Genomic DNA, 23401 nt, shown 5'->3' on the forward strand with positions numbered 1-23401 from the left:
TTGTAAAAGGCAGTGAAAGTTGCTCAGTGATTATCTTTAAGGAAACTCGGGGAATACTGTGAAGTAAGAGATACAAAACTAGCCTGAGACCCTCTGGGATTCAAGAGCTCATGTTATAACTTAGTTTCAATTCTGGAGTTGAAGTGAGAAAGAAAACATTATGACAAATAAGAATGGGATACCTCTGAAAATTACTGCAAACTTTTTTTTTCGCCCTCTTGAAGTGTCCTCATTACAATTCCACACTGTAAGTGCACAAGCACTTCAGTGGCAGTTACATCAAGGCTACAGAAATCAGTCAAGAGTTGAGCATATATTTGGACAGGCCACAATGCTCCAAGAATCAACAAGGAAACTTCCTCACTGAATACACGAAAAATACAGACTACTGTATAATTTACATATGAAATGCACATTTCTATATAAATTCACCCATGCTCATTTTTTTCAGGTAAAAGCCTGGCATATCCAGTGCTAAAACATGATAATCAGATCCCACAGCTATGTGATAACAAATTTCTTTCCAATATCCTACTGAAGTGCAGCACACTGTTTTAATTTCACTAACATTAGGAAGCACTCTACATGTAGTACACAGTACATCCTCAAGTGTTGATGACAAACTGAGGACACGTTTCTTACCTTTTGATTTAAAATTGATTTCACAGCTTTCTCAACTTCAGAAAGATCATTGATGTCGACAGTCCAGACATGGGGCTTCCCAATGTAAACTTCAGCATAGGGATGCTGAGATGTCAACTGAAAGGAAGAAAAGATATTGGTAAAAATCAGTGTGTCAAGATATCCTTCCCTCTCACTCTCTTCATCAGACTTTGGATGAAATGCACTAGGATAATACAAGAACTCAGCTAGAATCTGTCAGTGTCATTCCTTATGAGTTATCTTTCAGATTTTCTGTGCTTAAATTTAGAGAGTGAATTTAGTTGGAAAACTGAAGACCAGATAGTAACGCAGATCACAAGTAACATTTGTGCACCTCTGATTTGTGGCTTTGATCTTCATAATGACCCACATCCCAGAAGATCCGATGCTTACTGAAATTACTTTTACAACGTGACCTTGCTTCCCCACAGCTCATTGACAGAGCAGCCCTGCGTTTTCACAACCCGTAATTGCTACCAGTCCTGGTTAGACCTGCATGACTGGCTTCAAGAGATGTCATCCTTGCCCTGTCTCACCTTCAGATAATGTTCTCACCCTATCTCTACTTCAGATTTCAAACATTTCCAAGCTTCTGTGAGTAGTAGTGAATAAAAAAATCATTTTTATCAGGATGAATTCTGACTCTCTCTGATGACAGTACAAGAGTAATTTGACCTCAGTAAGACTGTTAACTGATATTTTGCTCTCCACCTTTGTCAGAAAACAAATTCAACAAACACCCAAGTAGATAACTAAGAAAAGTTATATTAGAGATTGCTTTCAGAACTAGCAGGATGGTACTAAAAGTAATTTTTGTGACAGGCTGCACAGGAATGAGAACATGCAAATGAACACACTGAGAGGAAGCAAAAGATGCAGGAGAAAGGGGAGTGTTTCACACTGGCCTCAGAAGACAACTGCTTCTGAAATAAATACAAACACCCCCCCACCCCACACCCCTGGACAGATTATTCATAGACAATTTTTATACAGCTGCCCCTTTATGCATCATACAAAGAAAAATCTAGAGAGTGCAAAAGATGTGAAGTAGGAAACTCTCTGTTGGAGAGAACCTTCTCCTGCGCTAGGCACACGTCGTACATGATCTCTTCCTCAAGTGAATGCAGGAAGCTACTTTTAAAAATTTCACCTATTGCATTTTGCTTGTGGACAAGAGAAGCCAGTCTTATAGGTGGATGTGGGATCAGCTCGCATCATTCCGTGCTCCGAGAGGCTCACGGACTGGCTGCAAGCCTGCAGCTGCCGGGTCGGTAACTCAGGATGCTTCTGCGCACGGACAGCTTCTGCAGCTGCCACATTCACCTGCAGCCCGCTGCACTGTGCTGCCACTGGCATATTTTAAATTCCTCCAAAAAGTCCAAACATATTCTAACCTTTTTTTCAATAGTACTTCTACAGCCACTAAAACTGCATGTACTTAAAAATGTGGTTACCAAGGCTGAGTTCCCAGGGCACTTATGTCTCGACTTCAGATGGCAGAAGCTACCTTCTTACTGCTTTCAGTAACAACAAAAAACCTTCTATTGCACCTTCAAAAATATGAACACAAACCAGTGTTTTAAATTCCACAAAGCTTTAGGAATTATGCCTTAGACCGCTCCTCCACCATCTCAGACAGACAGAATAAAGCCAGCAACATTAAAGCCAGATCTGGTCTGGAAGCCAAACAACTGAACTTCTCAGACCAGTAGCTGTTTTAAGCATTAAGAGTAACTAACAACATATTTTTATTGCACAAGTTATTCTACATCTATACTCTCAAAAAACATTAAGACTATTTCCTAATACTGAAATGCTTTAATTAGCTGAGGCTTAATGTCTTAGATATTCAGGACATACTCCCTCTGTCTATAATTAAAATCTGTAAGAATTCTTATAAATAGATTTGGAATTAATTTCTAATTTCAGGTCCTTTTTTTTTTCCTTCCTCTGCTTCATAAAAGCAGAAACCACACCCACCAAGTACCCATTTCAATTACATCTAGCATACAATGTTTTCTTTCTTTTGGTGGAAAGCACATAATGGAGCAGAAATACTGGTACAAATACTGGTACAAAACAAGCTGCTTGAAGGAATTTCCGCCCCCCCGGGCTCCCCCCCCGCCCCACCGTAAAATCATGTCCCAAGACAAAACTGCTGATGTTGAAAAATGAAAATTATCATTTCCAGTTTTTGTACAGAGTCTTCACTACAGGACCCCATCTTGGTGGTAGAGGGGAAACAATTAACTCCCCTCCCAATAAATTCTCCTCAGAACAAGAGAGAAGCAGTGACTTGCCATCGTTACTTTACAAAAGTACTAAACACAGACTTTATCTTCAAATTGGTCTATGGATAGCCAATTTGCACAACTAGACAAGTTTTTTTTTGTTCTCCTTCAACAGTTGAAAAAAACTGAGAAGGATTTAAGGACTTTCTTAATCCCAAAGAACCAGCACATGGATTACTGCCAATCGGATCTAAATGCAGTTGTGAAAACCAGTTAGAGAAAAGATTACTCTTAGGATAGGTCAGCAGAGCATGTGAACAGCAATATTCACGATGAATGTTCATTATATTATTTTGTACTGAAGCAGTCTATAGGGATTATTTTCTTGTGCAAGTCAGGTGCACAGCATTTCTGTTAGTGCCAACACATGCCAGCGGGATTTAGCACAGCACTCCAAGCACCAGAATTCCTACTAAAGAGTTAAGTGGGTCCAGATTGTTTACTGAGCCTGACCAGTTATAGCCTCGGCACAGAACAACTGGAAATGAGACAAACAGTCGAACAACCCACAGAAAAGCTTTGAAAGGTGCCAAGCCCAAGGAGAGAGTTTAAACAGACTTTTTTCCCCTTACTGCTATCTCCTTTGTCAGCAAGCTGTGAGAAGGGGCGAGTTTGAGCTCTTGCCCTGTACAAGCTGAATGCACAACCAGCTGAAAAGCACTTACAGTCCTGGATCATAAAATCGTAAGGAATTTACGTTCACTGTTTAAAATGGGAAACTGTCTTTTGCTCATCAAATAGCTGGCGCTGCTCAGGATGCAATTTATGTAAGCCCAAACATAACTTGAATTGGGAAATATGGCTGTGCAAAGTTCTCATCATCTAAGTGTTACTAGAGTGCTTTTCCTTTAGATAAGTACGTAAAGAAAATAGGTATATACAAACCCATGAACACACAAGCAAAAGTGCTAATGTCAAGATGGCTACATAACCGTTAAATGCTTGCAAGTGGTATAGGCTGAATTCTACCTACACTGAAAAAGAAAAATATTCCAAAGTGAGTGCCAGGATGAGGGGCTAGTTTACTTAGTTGCATTTTTCTCTTACTAGAGTCTAAACACTCTGGCTGTTTTGAAAGCCTGAGGTTTGGTTTTCCTGTTCACTTAGACAGTCAGTTCTCCAAATGTCGCCAAGTGTTTAACCACAAACACAGTGGGCTGTGACCATTAATACTTTAGCTGCTCAACAGTGCCTTGAGCAGGTCTTTTCTGGAGAAAAAAAAATAAATCTCAAAACACATACAACAACCCACAAACGGCATTTTTATAATTTACTTAAACACCTATTTACTTCCTGCACAGCACAGAGTAATGTTTGTTTCTTCAACAAAATAAAACCGCTTTCAAATGACACGTCATGTATCAGATGACATGATCTGTTCCTGGGCAGAACACCAGGTTTTCAAGTGAAACTTCAGTTTATGATCTAGCAGTAAGAATTAACAGAATATACATCTAGGCAAACCTAGATGTAAAGCTTAACAGTATGTTAATAAAAACTTTTGATGATCCTATAAAAAATGACTGACAATCCCATCAATGGCTAAAATGACAGTTGCATTCCTTTTGCAATAGACTGTGAACATTTATGCTATTTTTCCTATATTGTGTTACTTAAACGAAATCCACAGTAATTTTCAATGCAGAAATTGCCAAGATTGATAAAGCTTACCTCTCGGAGTGTAGGTTTGCCTTTGAAAAACTCTGTGTTTTTGCTACTTTTTGGTGGGTTAAATCTTAAATTTAGAAAAGCACATCCATTAGCAATAGCCTCTAAAGGAGCCGGCCCTTCATATGGAAATCCAAGACCAACGAACAGCTGAAAAATAGAAAACGAGAACTATCTTAATTTTTGTTCTTTACAAAAGCTGAAAGCTAAGAGCTAACTTAAAATAAATAATAACGCATTCTAAATGTACCAGCCTAAAAAAACCAAACACTAATGTTAAGAAGAAAACTGGAGAAATTCAGCAGCTCAGCCCTTCCTACCCAAGCAGTAATAGAATGTGCTGTAAAACACAATTTGACAATCATCTTCTGTAATGACCTGAGGTGATTTTTCACAGAGCTGAGGCAACAACAGACCCTTTCAGTTACTTTTTTTTGGGGAAAAAAAAAAAAAAAAAAGTCATTTGGTGGTTTGACTGGTGTTGAAATGAAACTGCTTGGGCTCTCTTGCAGGTACAGGTTTTACTGCAGCAACCTCACGTAACAGCTACCCTACTGTTTTCCTTCTCTTCCACATCAATTAACCTGCTGGTTTTGCCAATATGGACATGCTCCTGGCAAACTGATTAAGTCTTCTAATTGAAACAGTAGATGGCAGCAAACATCAGTTGAAGACACTGCCTAGGCAGCAAGAGCTTGCACAGTATTAAGAGGGTTCAACGCCTCCAAGGTAAATTGAAGGAGGAAAAATGCCTCACAAAGCTATTCTTACATTGGCCGAGACTACAGGTGCTCTAGAAAAGGCAGTGCTTTTCTCCAATGTAAAGAAATGTAATATTTTTTCCGAGCTGTCTGCCTTTTATCTGGATCTTGACCCCTTTCCTGGCCCAACATAATTAAAACCCCTGAATTAAATATAGAATTTTTCATCTTTATTTGAACGTCTGTGTGTAACGTCAGCACTGTTGCATGACTTAACATGTGTGTGTGTGTGTGTATATATATATATATAACTACTGCTTTTTTCAAGAAAATAAAGAGCAATTTTCATAACTATTAGGATCATGTATTCAGGACATACATATTCAAAGAGGTCAAATTATACTATTCTGCATTAAATTTTCTGCAACATGGAAGTGAATCCTAGTAACAAAAGATTCAAAACTGAAGGCCCTTTCTAGAAGCTGATCTTAACACTGATGCAGTACTGTGCACAGGCAGTGCAGCATCCATCCTCTCTGACCCATAGCAACAACAGTATAAAATCTGAGTTGGACCATTTTAAAAAGAAACTTAACACTTCTCAGCATAGTTGAGGACGTATAATCTTCAGTGCACAGAGCTGAATATTGTTATTTCAGTTTTCAATTTATAGGTTAAAAAAGTCACCTACTTGCAAAAAGTTTCTCTGCTATCTTGCAGATTTAAATCTTACAGAAAACTCTTCAGTGGCTGATAAAAAACAAGATCTGGAAGACTATCTCTACTAAAGCTAGATTACCTAAATTTAAGTTTTATATATGGCAAAAGATATATTACCTTTCAGTCAGAAAAAATACATACTAAATCTCATCTCAAAAGAGGCTTAATTTAAAGAAAAGTAATCTCTTGAAAATAATGAATTACGGACATGAAAACATTTCATGCAATCTGCACACATAATGTTACTTATTTAAACTACTCCTTAGTTCAGGCAGAAAACCAGCTGAGAACCGGCAATTAAAACCATCTGAAGTATCAATTCTCCTATGATTCTGTGTTTGTCTGTTATGTAGAGAATGCTGGTTTGTTTGCTTCATTTTTCACTTTTTTAATAAACTGCTGCTGTGCACTGCTGAACAGTTCTGAGTCTGACTGGTCCGTTTATTTAGGAGGAAGCTCCATGGGGAAAGAAACATGGTTTTATGTTTTGACAGCACAGAGCACACTGTCAACATTTAATCTATAATAAATAGCTTACCACCTGTTTCGCATCCATTTTCCAACCTTACCTCTAAGCAGCACCACACCTTTGAAGAAAGAAAGAAGTATGTGTCTGATGGCTGGAACAGTGCACATTTGTGGGCTACCTGCTGACCCACAGTGGCAGCCTGGCTCACAGCAGGCCACAGACCCCCCAGCAACTTTTTTCAACCCTCCCTAAATCTTTTATCGCTCTCCATCACACTGTTATCAGGTCAGTAGAAATTCCCAAACTGAATCTAGACCCTGCTCCTGAAAACTGCCCTTTATTAACATTCCTAGTTAGGGAGCTAGTGGTTTTGTATGGTATAAAGAGCAAAAGTGAGGAATATCTTAATTGCCTGAAGAAAGTCGCCTTCATTACAATTTAAAAAGCAAGCATTGGAGAACACAGATAATTTCTCTAACTCATTCTTATGATGCTCTAATTTGCTAATCCTTTGAATTACATGCAGCTTGTTATTTCCAGAAAGGCTAAAACAATCTGTCAAGGTATTTCCTAAAAGTATGCAACAAATACTGCAAGCCACTAATTGAAAAAGAAGTGAAAAAAAAAAAAAAAGAAAATAACAGGCAACAATTTTCAGGTACCAGTGAAGCAAGCATCCATCCTTAGTAGAGTTGAGGTTGTGTGGAAGACAAAGCTCTCTCCTACAAAGAGTAAAGATTTAGACCAGACTGTTTCCACTACGTTGTGGTATAAATGCACGCTGTTGCCTCCACCACGTAAGGAGCTGACCGTGACTTTCAGGGTATTCTCTTACCAGATGCTATGTCTGGTAACACAGAGGTGGTGGTGGAGGTGCACCTTCACCCTATGGCTGAAGATCTATAATGCAAAACTTCAAATTTCACAATGTTGGTAACATAACTGTGGGTATACATGGTTCAAAAATGTTAGCCCTGATCTTGCTTTGTTAGCTGCAGCAGAATTGCTATGCAGAGTAGAATTCCTTTATGCTTTACTGGTTGATTAGCGCTTGAAACCATTTCATTTTCTGCATGTGAGCATTTTTCTCCCCTTTCAAATGTTTTTGAAACCCACAACTATTATTTTTCATACAGTGCTTTAAGTGGGCACGTTGCCACAGTAGGCTCTGTATACTAACACCCTATATAACGAGGTGATTGCCAGGAGGAGTTTACAGTATAAAAGTCTATCTAAAGGAGATAACAGCAAATAAATTATCACTGTAATATCAGTGTGGTTTTTTTCTAAAACTATTTCCTTGTTTGCAGTGTCTGCTACCCAGGTGTGTCTGTGCCTATAGGTCTGTACAAATCCCCTTTTTTGATTTGTATCTGCAATCTCACTTGCCCAACATGAGTAAAGAAGGTGTTGAAACTCTTAACCAGGAATCCTTTGGGTTTTGTAAGAAAGGCTCCTCGGGAACCTTTTCTGCATTTGCAGTGAATCAAACCCCCGGTTTGGAATTTCAGACTTTTGGGTTGGCCACCCAGCATCAGACCAACCAAGACACCATTCTTTTCTGATCATAATATAAGCAGTCCTTCCATGGTGTAGCAGTCATAAAGTAGTGGAGACCTCTCTGACATGAAAAGTGCTTCACAACCACTCCCTTAAAAAAGCAGTGTGTTTTTGTTTTATTTTTTGGAAACAACTGACTTTCAGTTGACACTATGCAATTTATTTATGGAGTTTATGGTGCCAGATCAGATTATTATTAAAATGAGTACTTGAACAAACAGTCTTTCTAAATTATAACCAGAAGTATAAAATAAGGAGTGAATGTTTTACTTCACTGACTGTATGTCTGTCTAGGTGAATATTTAAGAGAAAAATTTCATATTCCAGAGACTAAATAGTTCCATAAACAGAAGTGTTTATCTTCTCCTCTCCCCTTTCTAACATTACTGCACTTTATCTAAATTATTCTGTTGGGTTGGTAGGTTTATCGCTCCTTACCGAACTTATATATTCTCTTCTGAACCACAGAAAGAGAAGTGTAGCAAAGGCTGTTGTTAACTATCTTGATGTATTTTTCTCATGAATATAAAATACTTTCTGGAAAAGTCAATCCTTTTGTGATTGAAACAACTTTAGAACAGAATCACTAGTTAAGTGAGGGAACTGGGGGTGTTTAGTCTGGAGAAGAGGAGGCTGAGGGGAGACCTCATCGCCCTCTACAGCTACCTGAAAGGAGGGTGCAGAGAGCTGGGGATGAGCCTCTTTAACCAAGTAACAAGTGATAGGACAAGAGGGAATGGCCTCAAGTTACGCCAGGGAACGTTTAGACTAGATATAAGGAAGCATTTCTTTCCAGAAGGGGTTGTTTGGCGTTGGAATGGACTGCCCAGGGAGGTGGTGGAGTCCCCATCCCTGGAGGGGTTTAAGAGTCGGGTCGACTTAGCGCTGAGGGATCTGATGTAGTGGGGACCTGTCAGTGTTAGGTCAATGGTTGGACTGGATGATCTTCAAGGTCTTTTCAAACCTAGACAATTCTGTGATTCTGTGTCTTTTCAGCAGATTTTGTGAACTGTGTGGAAGTAAAAAATATATTACTTCATAAAATGTCATATTAAAAAAAGTTTGTTTTCCTATTTCTGCTTATCTAACACTGCAACAGGATTTTTCATAAACTGTCTAAAGAGGGTGTAGCTCCCACTTTTATTAATCAACGTTCCGAGATTGTAAATTGCACTTAGTAAAAGAACTTGGATTACCTCAAAAATTCACAGTGACTTGAAGTAAAAAGTTGTATCCCAAACTTTCTCAAAAGGAGAAACATTTCTCAAGAATTCAGTACTGGTTCTTCCAAGAGAGTCTGGTCCAACTCCTGCAGCTGCCCACTTGGCAAGAAGCCACGTAAATTGGTGGGATGGCTGCCAGCTCGCCTACCCTATTTTCCTCCGACGTGATGAATGGCTTTACATCTCCTCATTAGGAACTGTTGACATGTCTCGTTTTTGTCATGCACTACACAGCTGAACTAGCCATGATGAATCTCAAACAGCAGCCTCCTGCTTGGAAAACGCACTTATTCTGAAATGCGTTGCTTTATAATACACACCAGAATGAAATGGCAGCTGCATGCTTTTGAGAATACTGTGTCCTATACCAACTACTGCAGAGAGACCACATACATTTTGGGAATGCAAAGCTCAGATCAAGAATCATGACTGAGCCGTCACCAATTGATATTTTGCTGTCTAAGGGCAAAATGAAGCAGTGCAGCATAAACTGACACTTCTGAGTACACTAAACTGTGTTAAATTATTATTTAGGTCTGATTTTCTGAAAACTAGATCATTTCTCAGTTGACTTTACAAAAACTTGCTAATACAATGTTGAATTCACAAACAATGAAAGACAATCCCTTGCCTTTGGGTTTGACAACATATGTTTCGTAAAAGAAAAATCTGAAAGTTTCTGGAAGCTTAAAGACAAAGTTTGTTGCTTGGAGACAGCAAACAGCAGGCCTAGATGGTTCAAATGAGCATTGTACCCACAGATGTTACCACCCCTGAGTTACAGCTCCAATTATTCACATACTTTCAGCACACTGATTGTCTAGTGACAAAACCCCATAACTAAATTCATTATGGGGGTCTGGTCACGTTGCCTAGCAATTAAAGTGATTATGATTAAAAAGTGTCCTTGAGTATCACTGGATGCATGTGCACACATACACAAGGCTCCTTAGTGCACAAAGCTCCTATTCAAGTCAGCTTGATTTTTGTGGAAAACCTGCACTTATTTTAGCAATTCAATCCATGATCCATTTGATACAAACACAATTGACCCACACACAGAGTGAGCGGACGGCCCGTAGAGACAGTTGAGTGGTGTTTTATGGTAACCTATGTTAAAGTATTGTCTTTTAAAAGGTATCAAAATCTGAAACTCTGAAGGTACAGGCAACAGGAAGACTTAGAGCAAGTATGTCTGTTGATGAACACAGACAGCCATATGCTAAGGCAGAACTGCCAGTGTACCTGTGAGATACTAAACATCAGCTAGCAAAAAAACCCCCCAAATACCCAAAAAACAACCCCAAAATCCATCTCCAACTGAAAAAGGACAACCTAGATGGTAAATCTCAGTTTCCACTTTCAATCTCAGGATGCTGCTTTTTTACCTTTTCTGTTGAACTAGATATATTGGAACAAGTATTAGACAGGAATAATAACTGAAATTCATGATGCAGTGAGCCATATTTCATTTCATTTTGTTGCAACATCAGAAATACATTGCACTCCCATTTGCCTAACAATAAGAAGTATTAGGAGAAGCAGATGGACTCTTAACTGCTTATCATCAGGTCAAAGTTTTGTTAGCCTGGCTGCAATCATGAATAAATAATTTCCTTAGAAGGAAGACAGCTTTTGTCATTTGCAACTCTGCTAACAAAAGCTCAGAAAAGCCATATGAAAATACTGTTTGTAGACTTTAAAAAAAAATAGTTTATTGGAAGACTGTATAAAAAAAAAAATGTGATAAGAACACTGGCTTCTTGATAAAGGCTTTTCCCCAACATTAGGAAGAACAAAACCCAAGTCAATGCAGAACAATAGTATAGAAAATCATGAAAATCTAAAATGCTTGTAGGACTCTGAAAACAGTACAGTGTAGATCCCTGTTTTTCACAAAAATACGACCTGCGAAAAATAAGCAACTTGCTGATCTTAGGAGCAGTACACAATCACAAGATAGTATCTTCCATCTGGTATTGCAGTTACTAGTCAAAAACTGAGTGAAACTACCCTGACTACTTCCTGTGTTGCAAAACCCACATAACTACACTGTGCTGCTGCTTAATATGTACGTATCAACTTGAATTTGTCCTAAATTGAATGTGTTCTTACATTGGATCTTAGGGCACAGCAAATATAACCAATAACAACTAGATGAGCTATCTACTTAATATTGAAAAGCAAGATTTTAAGTATAATACACATAAAATGGCTGAGAATGAGTAAGTCTTCCTCGAATTCTAACTTAACTATTACTGTGAATTGCACTTCGTAAATTATAAGGACTTCAGTAAATCCATAGGAAGACCATTAGCTTATTTTACTATTCTGGGGAATAGAACACATTTTCTTTTCAGAAAGAAGTCACTGTTTGTGCTTAGGGTTATTCTTCCCCCATTAGTACTACGATTAAGACAGTGATTTCATACTCCACACATGCAAAAACTGTGTAATCTCAATATTATCTATGACGAAAGTAAATGCTGACTTTTTAATCTGCAACATTATGTGTATCTGTATGCATCAAGTACATACACACTGTGGTTGCCTTTAAAAAGTCATAATTTGCCAACAGCTGTCACACAGAGATGTCAAATTACCATCATTTTCCCAAATATTTCAAAAAGGAGATCTCTGCAGTCGTGTGGGAAGACTGGGAGGTGCTTGGTTTTTTCTTTTCTTTTTTTAATAGATTCTTCTGTAGAAATGCACAGCAAGAAACTATCAACAATGGGTAGTAAGTGGTGCAGTTCCACACGTTTTGCTAATTTTAAACACACAAACCACTTCTTTCACCAACTGAAAGTTAAACATCCTATTTAAATGTAATCTACTAAAGTGTTTTAATGAACCACAAAGATTATTGGAATGGTACAGAAAACCCTGCCAAGCATTCTAACTATGGGGACAAAAGTTGATTTATTTCAAGGTATATACTGTCCCTTATCTTGAGCTCCCTTGACTATGGGGCCACAGGCAAAGCACACCACAAAAAGCACACTCGCTCGTTCTCTCTGCACAGCTGATACAGAGGAAAGAACTGAATGGTGAATGAAGTACTTGCTTTTCTTCTTTTCTCCCCCAGAGAGTAGAGTTGCTCTAGGTTAAAGTCACTGGTAGGGCAGAGCAAGCGTGAGTACTGTACAGCTTTCAGGTATTCCCTAACTTTCACATCAGGGATGTCAAACAAAGTACATTCTCAGTTGATAAATCTCCTTGAGCAAAATATCACGTTTAAGAAAACGAAAAATGCATTTCTTCATGTTTCTCAAGCTCGTTGTTAAATGTGTCTGTGACCGTAGGTTGTCATCCCAATTTTCTAATAATAGCTGTCAATCCACAAAACATGGACATGATGATAACCGTATTCTTAGGACACAGAAGACAATTTAAGCTCCTTTACATTTGATCATTTATTTTTCCAGTGCTTTTAAATTAGGAGCTCATTTGTAGGCGGTGAAATGCACGCACTTCAGATACCGTCTATCTGTAGCTATTTTTGCCACTACTCCCTCTTGACAAACTTACTTTGGTTTCTCTCAGTAGAAACTGCAGATCCCGCCCACTGAGTATACCATGGTTTTTTACGTAGCCAGGAATATAAATGGTGCTTGTTCCATGAACAGTTCCGTGGACTTCCATGTAGGTGTGGATGATGTCCAGATAAGCCTTCTTATCCTGTAACGGCAACAATAAAATATTTTCAGTCTTTACAACATTTCAATCAGTAGTGTTCAAAGTTGTTTTATCTCCTGTACCACAAAAGCCAGAAAGAGAAGTCCACTAATTCTTCTATGATTTCTATAATACTTCAGCTTTCATTACATTATTAGTTTTGTTTTCTACTATACTGGAAGAAAACTGCAGCTTTTTATTCATAGTATAGGTATAAATAAATCAACACCAAGGTCCTATTAATTTCAAATTGGACAAAAACCAGGTCACCATCAGATAGCTGTAAACTCAGCATGCCTAAACAATGTGTGGTCTAAAAAACCTGAAAAACTCATTCTGAAATATCAAATTTTCACTGTTTTTTGTCAGAAATGCAAAATAATTAGTTGTTGTTTATCAGCTTTATGAAGAAAAGGGTGAATCTCACCTTAGTAAGACACACTCTTTGCAACTGAATAATTGAATACAAATCTTTATCTAAATACCTAGTATCTGAGTCCTGTGACATACCTATAAATATTGCACTTACCTAAAGTTTTAAAGGCATTTTGGAAAAGACCTTCAGAAGAGTAATGGCTTTAGGGTTGAATTTAAAAAAAAAAAATACACCCTCCTAGTTTACAAACAAGAATTATTTTAATTTTCAATACCATATGTTTTATGAGTTTTAAAGACTACTAGCATTCCAAAAGCAATTAGCTGTAGACTGTATTTACAGCCACTATGCAGCACAGATCAGAGACACTTTCCCTCAATATTTGCACATAGTCTTAGTAATAGCTCTGAAATCAGGCAACAAGTTTCTGTACTTCTTGGCAGCAAGAGAGTTTTTAAGAATTCTACTTTCACTCACTATTTTGTCATGTAAATTCTGTACACTGTTCTTCCACAGCCCTGTGTGAAAGCTGGCCAAGAATTTTAGTGAAGTTCATTCAAAGGGCAAGTAGACTGCTGAAAATCCCGTCTTTTCAAATCTTGGAGGAGCAATAAGGTATCAAGCCTAGGTGAATGAACACTATCACTTCTTAAAACTCCCTTGCTAAATTGATTGTTGGTATAGATTCGAACACACAGGGTATTTAATGTCATATAACAACTGGCTTCTAGCTTTAACTTGCTCTGTTGGTGATACTGTTTGTGATGAAGTAAATTGCCTGATTCACTATTAAATCACCCTGTTCTGGTAGCTATGCCAAGGCTGCACATGTCAGACAATGTCCTGGGCTAAGTATTACATAAAACAGCCACCAAACGGAGACAACTGTGCTTTCTTGCTTGATGAGGCTGCTGGTGGTGTTAATTAACACAAATTATTTACAAAACTAAAAGCTTGCTCCATTTTTTATTTTTCCTTTCATTTCAAATTTGAATTACTCAGAAAGAAATGTTCCTCCCATTATTTGTAAAGTAGCATAATTAGAAACTGTTGAGAAGATCATATACTTTGTTAAGAGAAAACCCACTGCAGAAATTTTCTTTGCAAATGTGCAGGAAAAAAATAAATGGAGTAGCCTGGTCTTGTTTCCAGAATACAGCAGTGGTCTCTTGCTAGAGGCTTACCTTAATCCTGCCTGCCTGGCTTTTAGAACAAATAGAGCCTAGGAGTTAGGCTTTAGTGTTTTCAATGGGAAGAGAAAGCAATGAAGCACAGGTCCTACTGACATGATCTGCCTATAGTAAGAACACCAAAGCACTTGCCTCAGATTTTATCGGCACACGTCACACACATTGATGACATGAATGCACTCTAACTCAACAAAAATATGAGAAGCAAGCAGCTAGAAAGAACAAAACCAGGATTACCTAAAATTGCACTCACTTATTTTAACAATTTCCACAATAAATTTTTAAAGATGAATGTAAAATAGACCAAAAGAAATGTAGGATTTTCACAAGTCTCCTGTTTATATGCAATGCCAATAAAAACCTAGTGGGATTTTAGAGAAGCATCTGTGAAGCTCATTGCTAAAATTCTGCTGGAAACACTCTAATACATACAATGAATAGATGTCGAATTTATCCCAAAGTATTCCCCAAGTCATCTTGTTAATAACTGAATCCTCCTGCTATATCCATGTGCTGTCCTCTATACAAATACCAGCACTTGATTGCTATAAAACAGGGAAAACAAGAATTTTAAAAGAAGTCTGCTAAGGTAGGATGAAAAGAATAGGCTCCCATGCTCCATTTACAGTAGTTCTTTTGTGGGGCAGAGGGAGAGTTTTCTTAAACTCTTCAAGTTACAAAAATATCTAATAAATATTACTAATAAATTCAAACTGAGCAGACATACAAATTTATACTTAAAATTAATATATAACCAATCAATACAATTTAGGAAGAGAAAGCAAAAGCAATAATAAAATCAGCATGTTTTAAGCCTCCCTGCAAGCGCAAACAAAGCATTAAATTAACTATCCATAACTTTAACTGGGAACATTACTTAAGCATATGACTGACTTCTTTCCTGATTCAGAGTCTAAAACCATAAATAAAACATTTAATATCCCAAACAGTATCAATTTTTCCATGCATAACATGTAGAAAATGGTGGACTTTTAAATGATGTCGCTGGGTTTCCATCTCCACAAGACAGGGTAACTACTGTAGACTGCACTATAGAGTCTATAGAAATGATTTTTCCTCACAAAGGAAACCTTATAGATAGATATGCATAAGGGAACAATATGTTAAAAAAAATATATCTATGAATTAGTTTTCAAACCAAAAGAGTCAAAATATGGAAAAACAACACACACAATCTGAGAAAAATCTTTCATCCCCCAAAGGGCAAGCTTCTTTCTTTTAATCAAATGAAATTTTTAAAGAACTGGAACAGAGAGCTGCATCTTCCCTTTATTCTCTGTACATAAAACAACTGGGTTTAATTTTTCCAAAAGTCTTTCTTTCTGAAGAGCAAACAAAATTAAGCCCAACCAAAAACTCAGAAAGCACAATCCACAAAACAATCACTTCTTTATTCCCTTATTCACTCTGAGTCAAAAGCAACTGCTTTCATAATAATCTATAAGGTTCCATAAAAATACCATTAGCACCTTATACCTTACACAAGTCTCACTAACACTTGTCTCCTTTTGCATTTAAGCAGTCCTGAACTTCTACGTTCCTTGCAGAAAAGTGTTATTTTGGATCATAAAAGTATATATTGATAGAAGCCACTTCACAAAAATAATCAGGACACATAATTCAATTCTAAACATTAAAAACGTTGGAGGAGAAAATGAGAGAGTGTAAACATGGCATTTATAAATAGAAAGGCTAGAAGTAAATGAATCGAGAAATGTGATTTGCAAACAAAATATCAGCATTCCTTCAACTGTTAATCCACTTCCTGAGTTTGCTTGCTTGGGTGTAGATACAAATATTCTTTTATCTTAGAGCATTTGACAGTAAACTTCAGATTTTTACTTTCTCCAAAATTAATTCAAAGAGAAAAGATCACAGGCTGCTGGCTAGTAATGCAAAATCAACATTCTCTGCAGTCTGTATCAGACCGCGCTATGCACCCATGTCTGCTGTCCATACTGCAAATCTAGAATTTCAGTGTGAAAGATAACACCAAAAAAAAAGCAAATTATTTCTCCTCACCATCAAAAAGGAAGAGTAACAGTGAGTAGCAGTCATACACACCTTTTCTGAAACATTTTTTTAGCATCTAAAACCAAACGTTTCATTCAGAAAAGTACTTTTTTTGATCACTGACTGCAGAACTGTTATTACTGCTCATCAATTATTTCCAGCATTTCTCATCAAAGAAATCAAATGACAACTGTCTGGTAAGTCTGTCCCTAGGACAATGTTGACAAGAAGACACAGTCTGTAGGGCTGAAATTGTAAGTTTGGTGAGTGAAAAAATTAAGTATAAAAGCTACAAAAATATGTGATAGAAACACAATGCATTAAGAACTAAACTCTGCTTTTAGTTTTCTTGATACAGTAGATGGTGGTAATTAACAACTCTGCTTTACCATCAGTTTGTCAGTTGGAAGTAATCACGGTATTTTGCAATTTTAGACCATTCAAGTATCCTCACAGAACACCAGCAATTCAACGCTGAATGGAACCAAGCACCACATGCAGAACTACAGGCTGACTACATTACAGAAGGCTGGGTTCTGAGCCCTGAACTGGTTTATGGGTTGAAAGTTCAAATTGCAAAATATATGTAAAACAGCCCATATATCCAGTCTCACTTTCTTACATTGAAAGTGTCAGAAGACAACAGCTTTATAAAGCTTGATAAATGTAACTCAGAAAAGTAAGTACTGGGATAGATTTCTGTGTATATCCTAAATGCATACCATTAAGTCTAGCAGTCCTAATATTTGGGTGCTTATTTGCCAGTGTCAAGTCCAAGGTAAGTTAAAATCCAGTGTATATGCAATGTATGCCAATTGAGATTGTGACACAAAGATAAGATTGGAAAAACTTTCTTTTTGAGAGCTATCATACTCTCAAAGACTTTTCAAGACGAATAATGAAAATCCTGTCTCCTGGGGAACTCTAAGAGAGAACAAATACTGAAAAATGTAATGTACGACAATATTAAGAGTAAAATAGATAGTCTTTAACAGTTTTACAATGGTAAATCACAAAGAGTAGATGTCTCTTGGAGCTCAAATATGGAACTTTCAAACTGCTAGACACAGAGTACTTGGTGCAGAGTATAGAATTTATAAATGGATCTGGAAAGGATTCAGTGATTCATGACTAGCAAGTGTGAATTCTACACTGAACAAATCATCTGAAACTTAAAATGAAGTGTTAACTATATAATCACATAAACCCCACAAAATTACAACAGTCAACAAAATTACAGTAGTCAATTCTTTATGTAGAAGAAAATCCTCTCTCACCAAACTTGTGGTGTTCTCTGAAGAAGTCAACCAGCACGAAGAAACTCTTCAAAAGTTCCTAAAGGAACTAAATCTCTTTGGGAGAGAAGGAAATCGGCCTTATGAATGAATGGTCAGCAGGTGAAAGAGAACAGAGAAGTGACAAAGTGTGCACTCAAAACATACTATTCAGAGTAGCAAAACTGAAACCAGTTTCAAAATGTTGCAGAAAAACACCACAACACTGAACACGTGGTGGTGTAAAGCTTTTGACAAAGTCCCCTCAGTAGTCTAAGGGATGGACTGACTAGGAAATAAAATAGCTGATAAATTCAGTATAAATAAAGTGATGCACACTGGTGAAAACCAGTCCTAGCTTCATGTATGGACCTGAGCTAACCAATGTCACTCAAGAATGAAGACTTTGCACTCTGATAACACATGATTACAGTCCATGAAAAAACTCAGTCCAATGTTCAGCAGCAGTCAGAGCACCCACCAGCCAAATAAATGATAGGAATTATTTGGAAAGGAATAGAGAAATAAAGAGAATATAATGGAACTGTTCTATAACAACACATTCTCTCCCTCCTCTCAAACACTGTTGTGCTTCTGGTCCCTTTTCTCAAAAAGAAGCCAAGAACACTGGATGTGGTTCTGGGAGGGGTAAGAAGGACCCAAGTTACAGAACATTTTCATCATGACATACTGAAATCTGTAACAACTTCATTATTGATTCTTCAGTTGGGAAAAGACAACTTGGCAGAATATGAGAGAGGTTTACAAAACCATAATTTGGCATAAAGAACATGGAGAGTGACAGTCTATTCATGATGTCCTCATGCAAAGGAAGGCAAACAAAGGTAGTAGGAGGCAGGTTTAGAAAAATCCAAAAGTTAATGAATCCTCCTGCAACAGGTCAGAGATTTGAGGGACTCCATGACAGAGAATGTTGTGGAGGCAAAAAAGTTTACATAGGTTCATGATCAGACAAGTGAAGCCATCTCTTACTGAAATCTCAAAAGGGTGGCAACAGTCAGTTTATCAATAGACAAATTCAGAAAATACCCTGAGCTGAAAAAAGCTGGAAAGAGAGAGAATACGCAAGGGAAGTACTATGTAACTTTGCCATGCTTTTGCTCTTCCCCCAATGTCCATTTATGGCTTCTGTGCTAGGCACCTATCCCATGTATCTAAAAATCACACATTGGAACACATATATATTTACACCTATGTAATCTCTGCACAAAGAATTAATGAAACATCTCAGTAAAGACTTGGGTCCTTCAAGATCTGCCAGCAATCCTGCTTATTCTGTCACTATCATCTTTACCTATTTCATTCATCATTTCTTGTAGTTCTTCATCCATGAATTTTTCTCCCTTTTTTCCTCCACTGAGGTTTTTGAAAGATTTGACAGTTTCATTGTCATGTAATGTGCACTAACACCTAACCAGGAATTTCCTGTCCTTTGAATAGAAAATTCCAGAACTAACAATGAGACATACTTGTGCACTGTAACTGCTAAAGCAAAAAAGTACAGGGATACAGAAGAAAATAGGAAGTGAGACCACAGGAAGAAAAGGGTGTGTTGGTTTTGTGATACACAAATACTAGTAGATGACTGCATTAACTGGTATTCTAAGATCTCACTAATTCATTCTGCAGTTGGAGAGTTCTGCAAAAAGAGTAGCTGATCACTGACCTGTCTGAAAGGTAAAAATTAATGGAAAATATTTTTTTCTTTCTTTCTTTCTTCATAATAATTGAAATTCTGATTGTCATAATAAATGCTGAAGAATGTGTACATTCATGTATACTTATTTACTGCACCTATAGGTGCTCATTTGCTTTGACCTGCTTGGGTTTTTTTGATCCGTACTTCTTTCAGAAGCAAATGGTGAATTTCAGAAATGTTGCTGAATTTAAGTGTCTGGTTCATTTCAATTTGTTATGTGGCATAAAGCAGAAGAGTGCTCCTGGTGACAGCAACTAGGGTGAGTTCTGATTGACAGATAAGCCCATAGTGCAGTTGCAAATTTGGAGGAAGACAAAATAAAAACACCATGGGAGAAGTTTGTGAGTACGCTGATCATGCGGGTAAGAAAAGATGAGAAGGATTTTTTTTCTCCCTTTCCTTATGTTTCTTACAGCTTAAAAAAAAAAAACGAAAGGAAATGTTCAGCCAAAGCACGTTCCTAAATATGAAGCACAAAAACCAATCAGAAGAAAGGGAAAAGGCAACACTGCCAGCAGCAAGACACTGATCTCTGCACATAACGTAACTATTCCTAGAAGTATAAATTTTCCTCTCTGACTTCTCATTTTCTTACTCCCACTTCATGCAAGAGGGCATATGATGGGGAAATTACATACGCCACACGGAGCTATAAAGGGGAAACGTTAGTAAGAACAGACTTGGTTTTGTATTTTCCCATCTTTGATGCTTCAAAACTTGTTATGCAGACATTAAGAAGAATGTCCATCAAGTGACATTAGTAACAAACTCACACATTATTTTGCCTTTAAAATGTAAATATTTTTAACACAACTCCAATATGCGACAATAAAATCTACAAAAGCAGTCATCATACAGTTGTTATGCATTGATGGTGATTTTCTTATACAAGCAAAATTCTTGACTTCTGTCACAGAACCCCACAAAGCCAGAAATATTAATAGTGTAAAACAAATCCTGACTCTTCTCCTTCTAGGATAGAGGGTAGAAGTATTGGAATAGTATGACAGGAAGTTGCAGAAAGAAGAACAAAGAAAAGACTTAGGATAGAAACAGGAGCTAAGATGACATGAAAGGCTTCAAACATTCCCTTTTAATTGAAGTTCTGTAATTAAAGCCAATTTTGATAATGCAGAGCATTATGGGTTTCACCCACATTTTATTCATTCCTTCTTTTTCACTTAGGCAGAGACAGGACTCTCTTTACTCCTTAGTACTGCCAGAAATCCCAGACAAAAACACAAACCTTTGATTACAGCAAACACAAATGAAACTTGGCAAATGTTGCCCTTGATAGCTTACCTCTAAGGTTAACCTTTAGAAATGTGGCAAAAGCCCTTAGAACCTCCTATTTGTAATCCTCAACCCACTTAAGACTGATTGAGTTATCAGAGGGAAGTAAAGAAGATCTCTCAGTCTCTTCAGCTTACATCCTTCCTGACCTCCAGACAGACATACCCACGCTTGCCCACAGCAATACGGGATGAGTGCCACTGGTCTCAGGCCACAGGCTGACATTTTTTTCTGTATCCAGCAGAGCTGACAGAAGTTATCACTGCATTCCTCCCCCTGTTACTCATCATGTTCATACCAGAGTTTAGCCCCACTGAATGATGTGGGAAGGCAGAATGTTGTCTGTAAGCAATCCCTAATTCTCTAGCTACAGTAGCCTGGTTAGTGTACACAGTTTAAGAGCAGGTGGTCTGAGCTAGCCTCAACAACTCTGCCCAGCCATGCAGCAGAGCTGGGAATATGGGGATTTCTAGCAAGGATGAAATGACAAGTAATTTGGCTTTTTTTTTTTTCTTTTTCCCCCACAGGCCTAGCCAGACACAGAAAAGGACCCATGTCCACAGCTATATAAAACCATGATGGCAGTTAGCTATTCTAGTCCCACCTCAAGGGAAAAAAGGTCCTGTGCATACCTCAGTTCCACATCATCCTACTTGGTTTAAAATTAAACAATGTATTTGCAACTGCTATTCCCCAAAAGTACCTCAGTCTGGGGACTGGAACACTCTCTTCTCCACACTGTGCTTCTCTAATGACTGATCAGACCTAGCAGTGAGTGTATTCTGTGGAGATTACACTTTCCGTTAATTGGCCACGTTCAATATAAAGAAAAGGAGCAGGATAAACAGATTAGTCTGGTTCCGTACAAGCCATGATGGCAGATGAAAAGAGCATTCAAGAGGAAAAATGAAGGAAACATGAAATAAGCAAATTACACAGACACAAGATTAGTTCAGGCTTTCTGTTGATCACAAGAATTGGATTTTATCACTCCAGATAAGACATCCCACACTGCCACCGATTCAAAGCCTATCTGTGGTGATCGCACTTTATGTGCCAGTGCACATGGGCATGACTGCAGTTACAATCTCCAACCTACAGTTTTAACGTGCTTGATGTTACAAGCATAAAGTAAGGATCTTAATATGGCCAGGTATTAAGTCATACACTTTGGAAGAAACAAGATAGTCAGTACTGATAGAAACTGGGCAGTGACTTGAAAAGCAGCAGTTCTAAAAACTGACACAAGGGTCTTGGTTGAGAAGTTGTCTAAACATGAGTTCCTAATGCTGAAAAGGGGATATGCCTAGCAATGCCTATATATAGTATTTCTTTTTGATTTGGTGCTAGTACGGCCCACGTGCCCTTTGCTAACATTCCCATTTCAAGAGGAATGTGAATAATCTTAAAAAGGTTCAGAGAAAACAGACATGTGAGAACACTTAAGGATTAGAAAGCACAAAGCTCTCAGTGGTTCAGCACAGACAGGCATTTCAGGAGATGACTATGCGTTGCTTTGATCTCAACCCATATATTCCTACAGGGAAACAACAGAAACATTGTCAGTGCAGCAGACAAAGTTGTTAACTGCTACTAAGACTGGAAATTACCATTTGGAAATCTGTACCGGAAATAATGCCAAGTCTTAAGGTAGAAGACAACTGTCAAGGATTTTACCAGAGGAAATAGTGGGGTTTCCATCGTGTGCTATTTAAAAATCAAGATTGGATATTCTTTTCCAAAAAGCCATGTTTTTGTCTTAATCAGCCTATGAGTATCCTGTGTGTCATACAGAATCTCAGACTAGGCAATCACAAATCTCCCCTCTGGGCATATAAACTATTAATACATATTACTGAACTCATGCAGACTGAATAAACTGAGAAAAACATGTCAGTGAAAAAAACCCTGGTGACTAAGCAACTATCTTGTTCCTTAAATCCAACTAGTATTCAACAGGTTGTTCTGCTGATATGTACTACAAATCAGGTCAGGAAGTATAGATGATTATTACATTCAACTGTTCCTGAGAGACCGATAATGAGATCAGGAACTAAAAGTACAAGAGCCTCAGCCAGAAAAGACTCAAATGAAAGGATCCCAGCTCTGCTCAGACAGCATAGGAGACTGCAGATGGGGGCATACTAAGTTGTTCTATACCATAAGTCAAACTGAATAACTGTCACAGTGTTTACTACCATGCAAAGCAAAATTTCATTTCAAGACACAGATTACATGGCTCAGTCCAATAACCCCAAATATAAACCTGAGAGATGACAATAGAATATGCACAGCTAATATACACGTATTTCTCAGCGTAATAGTTAAGAAGCATCCAGTTATGCATTTGTGCTACCACTGGCAACACACTTCCATTTTTCTTAAGTTTTTGTTTTGTTTTCTCTCACAGATGGACCATTTACTCGTAGCTATCATTTTCAAGAATTTATTCTGTATAATCACAGTTATCAGACTAAATGTTGCTTCTGTGGTTCAGAAAACTCTGCAAGACTAATATTCTCATGCCAATGAAAAGGAAAG

The 23401-nt window shown here is 37.7% G+C and overlaps 1 protein-coding gene across 5 annotated transcripts in view; it reads right to left on the reverse strand.

Moving 5' to 3' along the window:
* MGAT5 (alpha-1,6-mannosylglycoprotein 6-beta-N-acetylglucosaminyltransferase) overlaps positions 1-23401 on the reverse strand; it is a 136253-nt gene that overhangs the window by 15455 nt on the left and 97397 nt on the right. For all 5 annotated transcript variants that reach the window (XM_074910215.1, XM_074910213.1, XM_074910210.1 and 2 more), the window contains exons 12-14: positions 12827-12976; positions 4626-4772; positions 643-759 (exon numbers count right to left, since the gene is read on the reverse strand). In XM_074910215.1, the coding sequence (XP_074766316.1) occupies positions 643-759; positions 4626-4772; positions 12827-12976 (414 nt within the window). The remainder of the gene's footprint in view (positions 1-642; positions 760-4625; positions 4773-12826; positions 12977-23401) is intronic.

Source organism: Athene noctua, chromosome 7 (assembly GCF_965140245.1).
Source record: "Athene noctua chromosome 7, bAthNoc1.hap1.1, whole genome shotgun sequence".
NCBI classification, from domain to species: domain Eukaryota; kingdom Metazoa; phylum Chordata; class Aves; order Strigiformes; family Strigidae; genus Athene; species Athene noctua.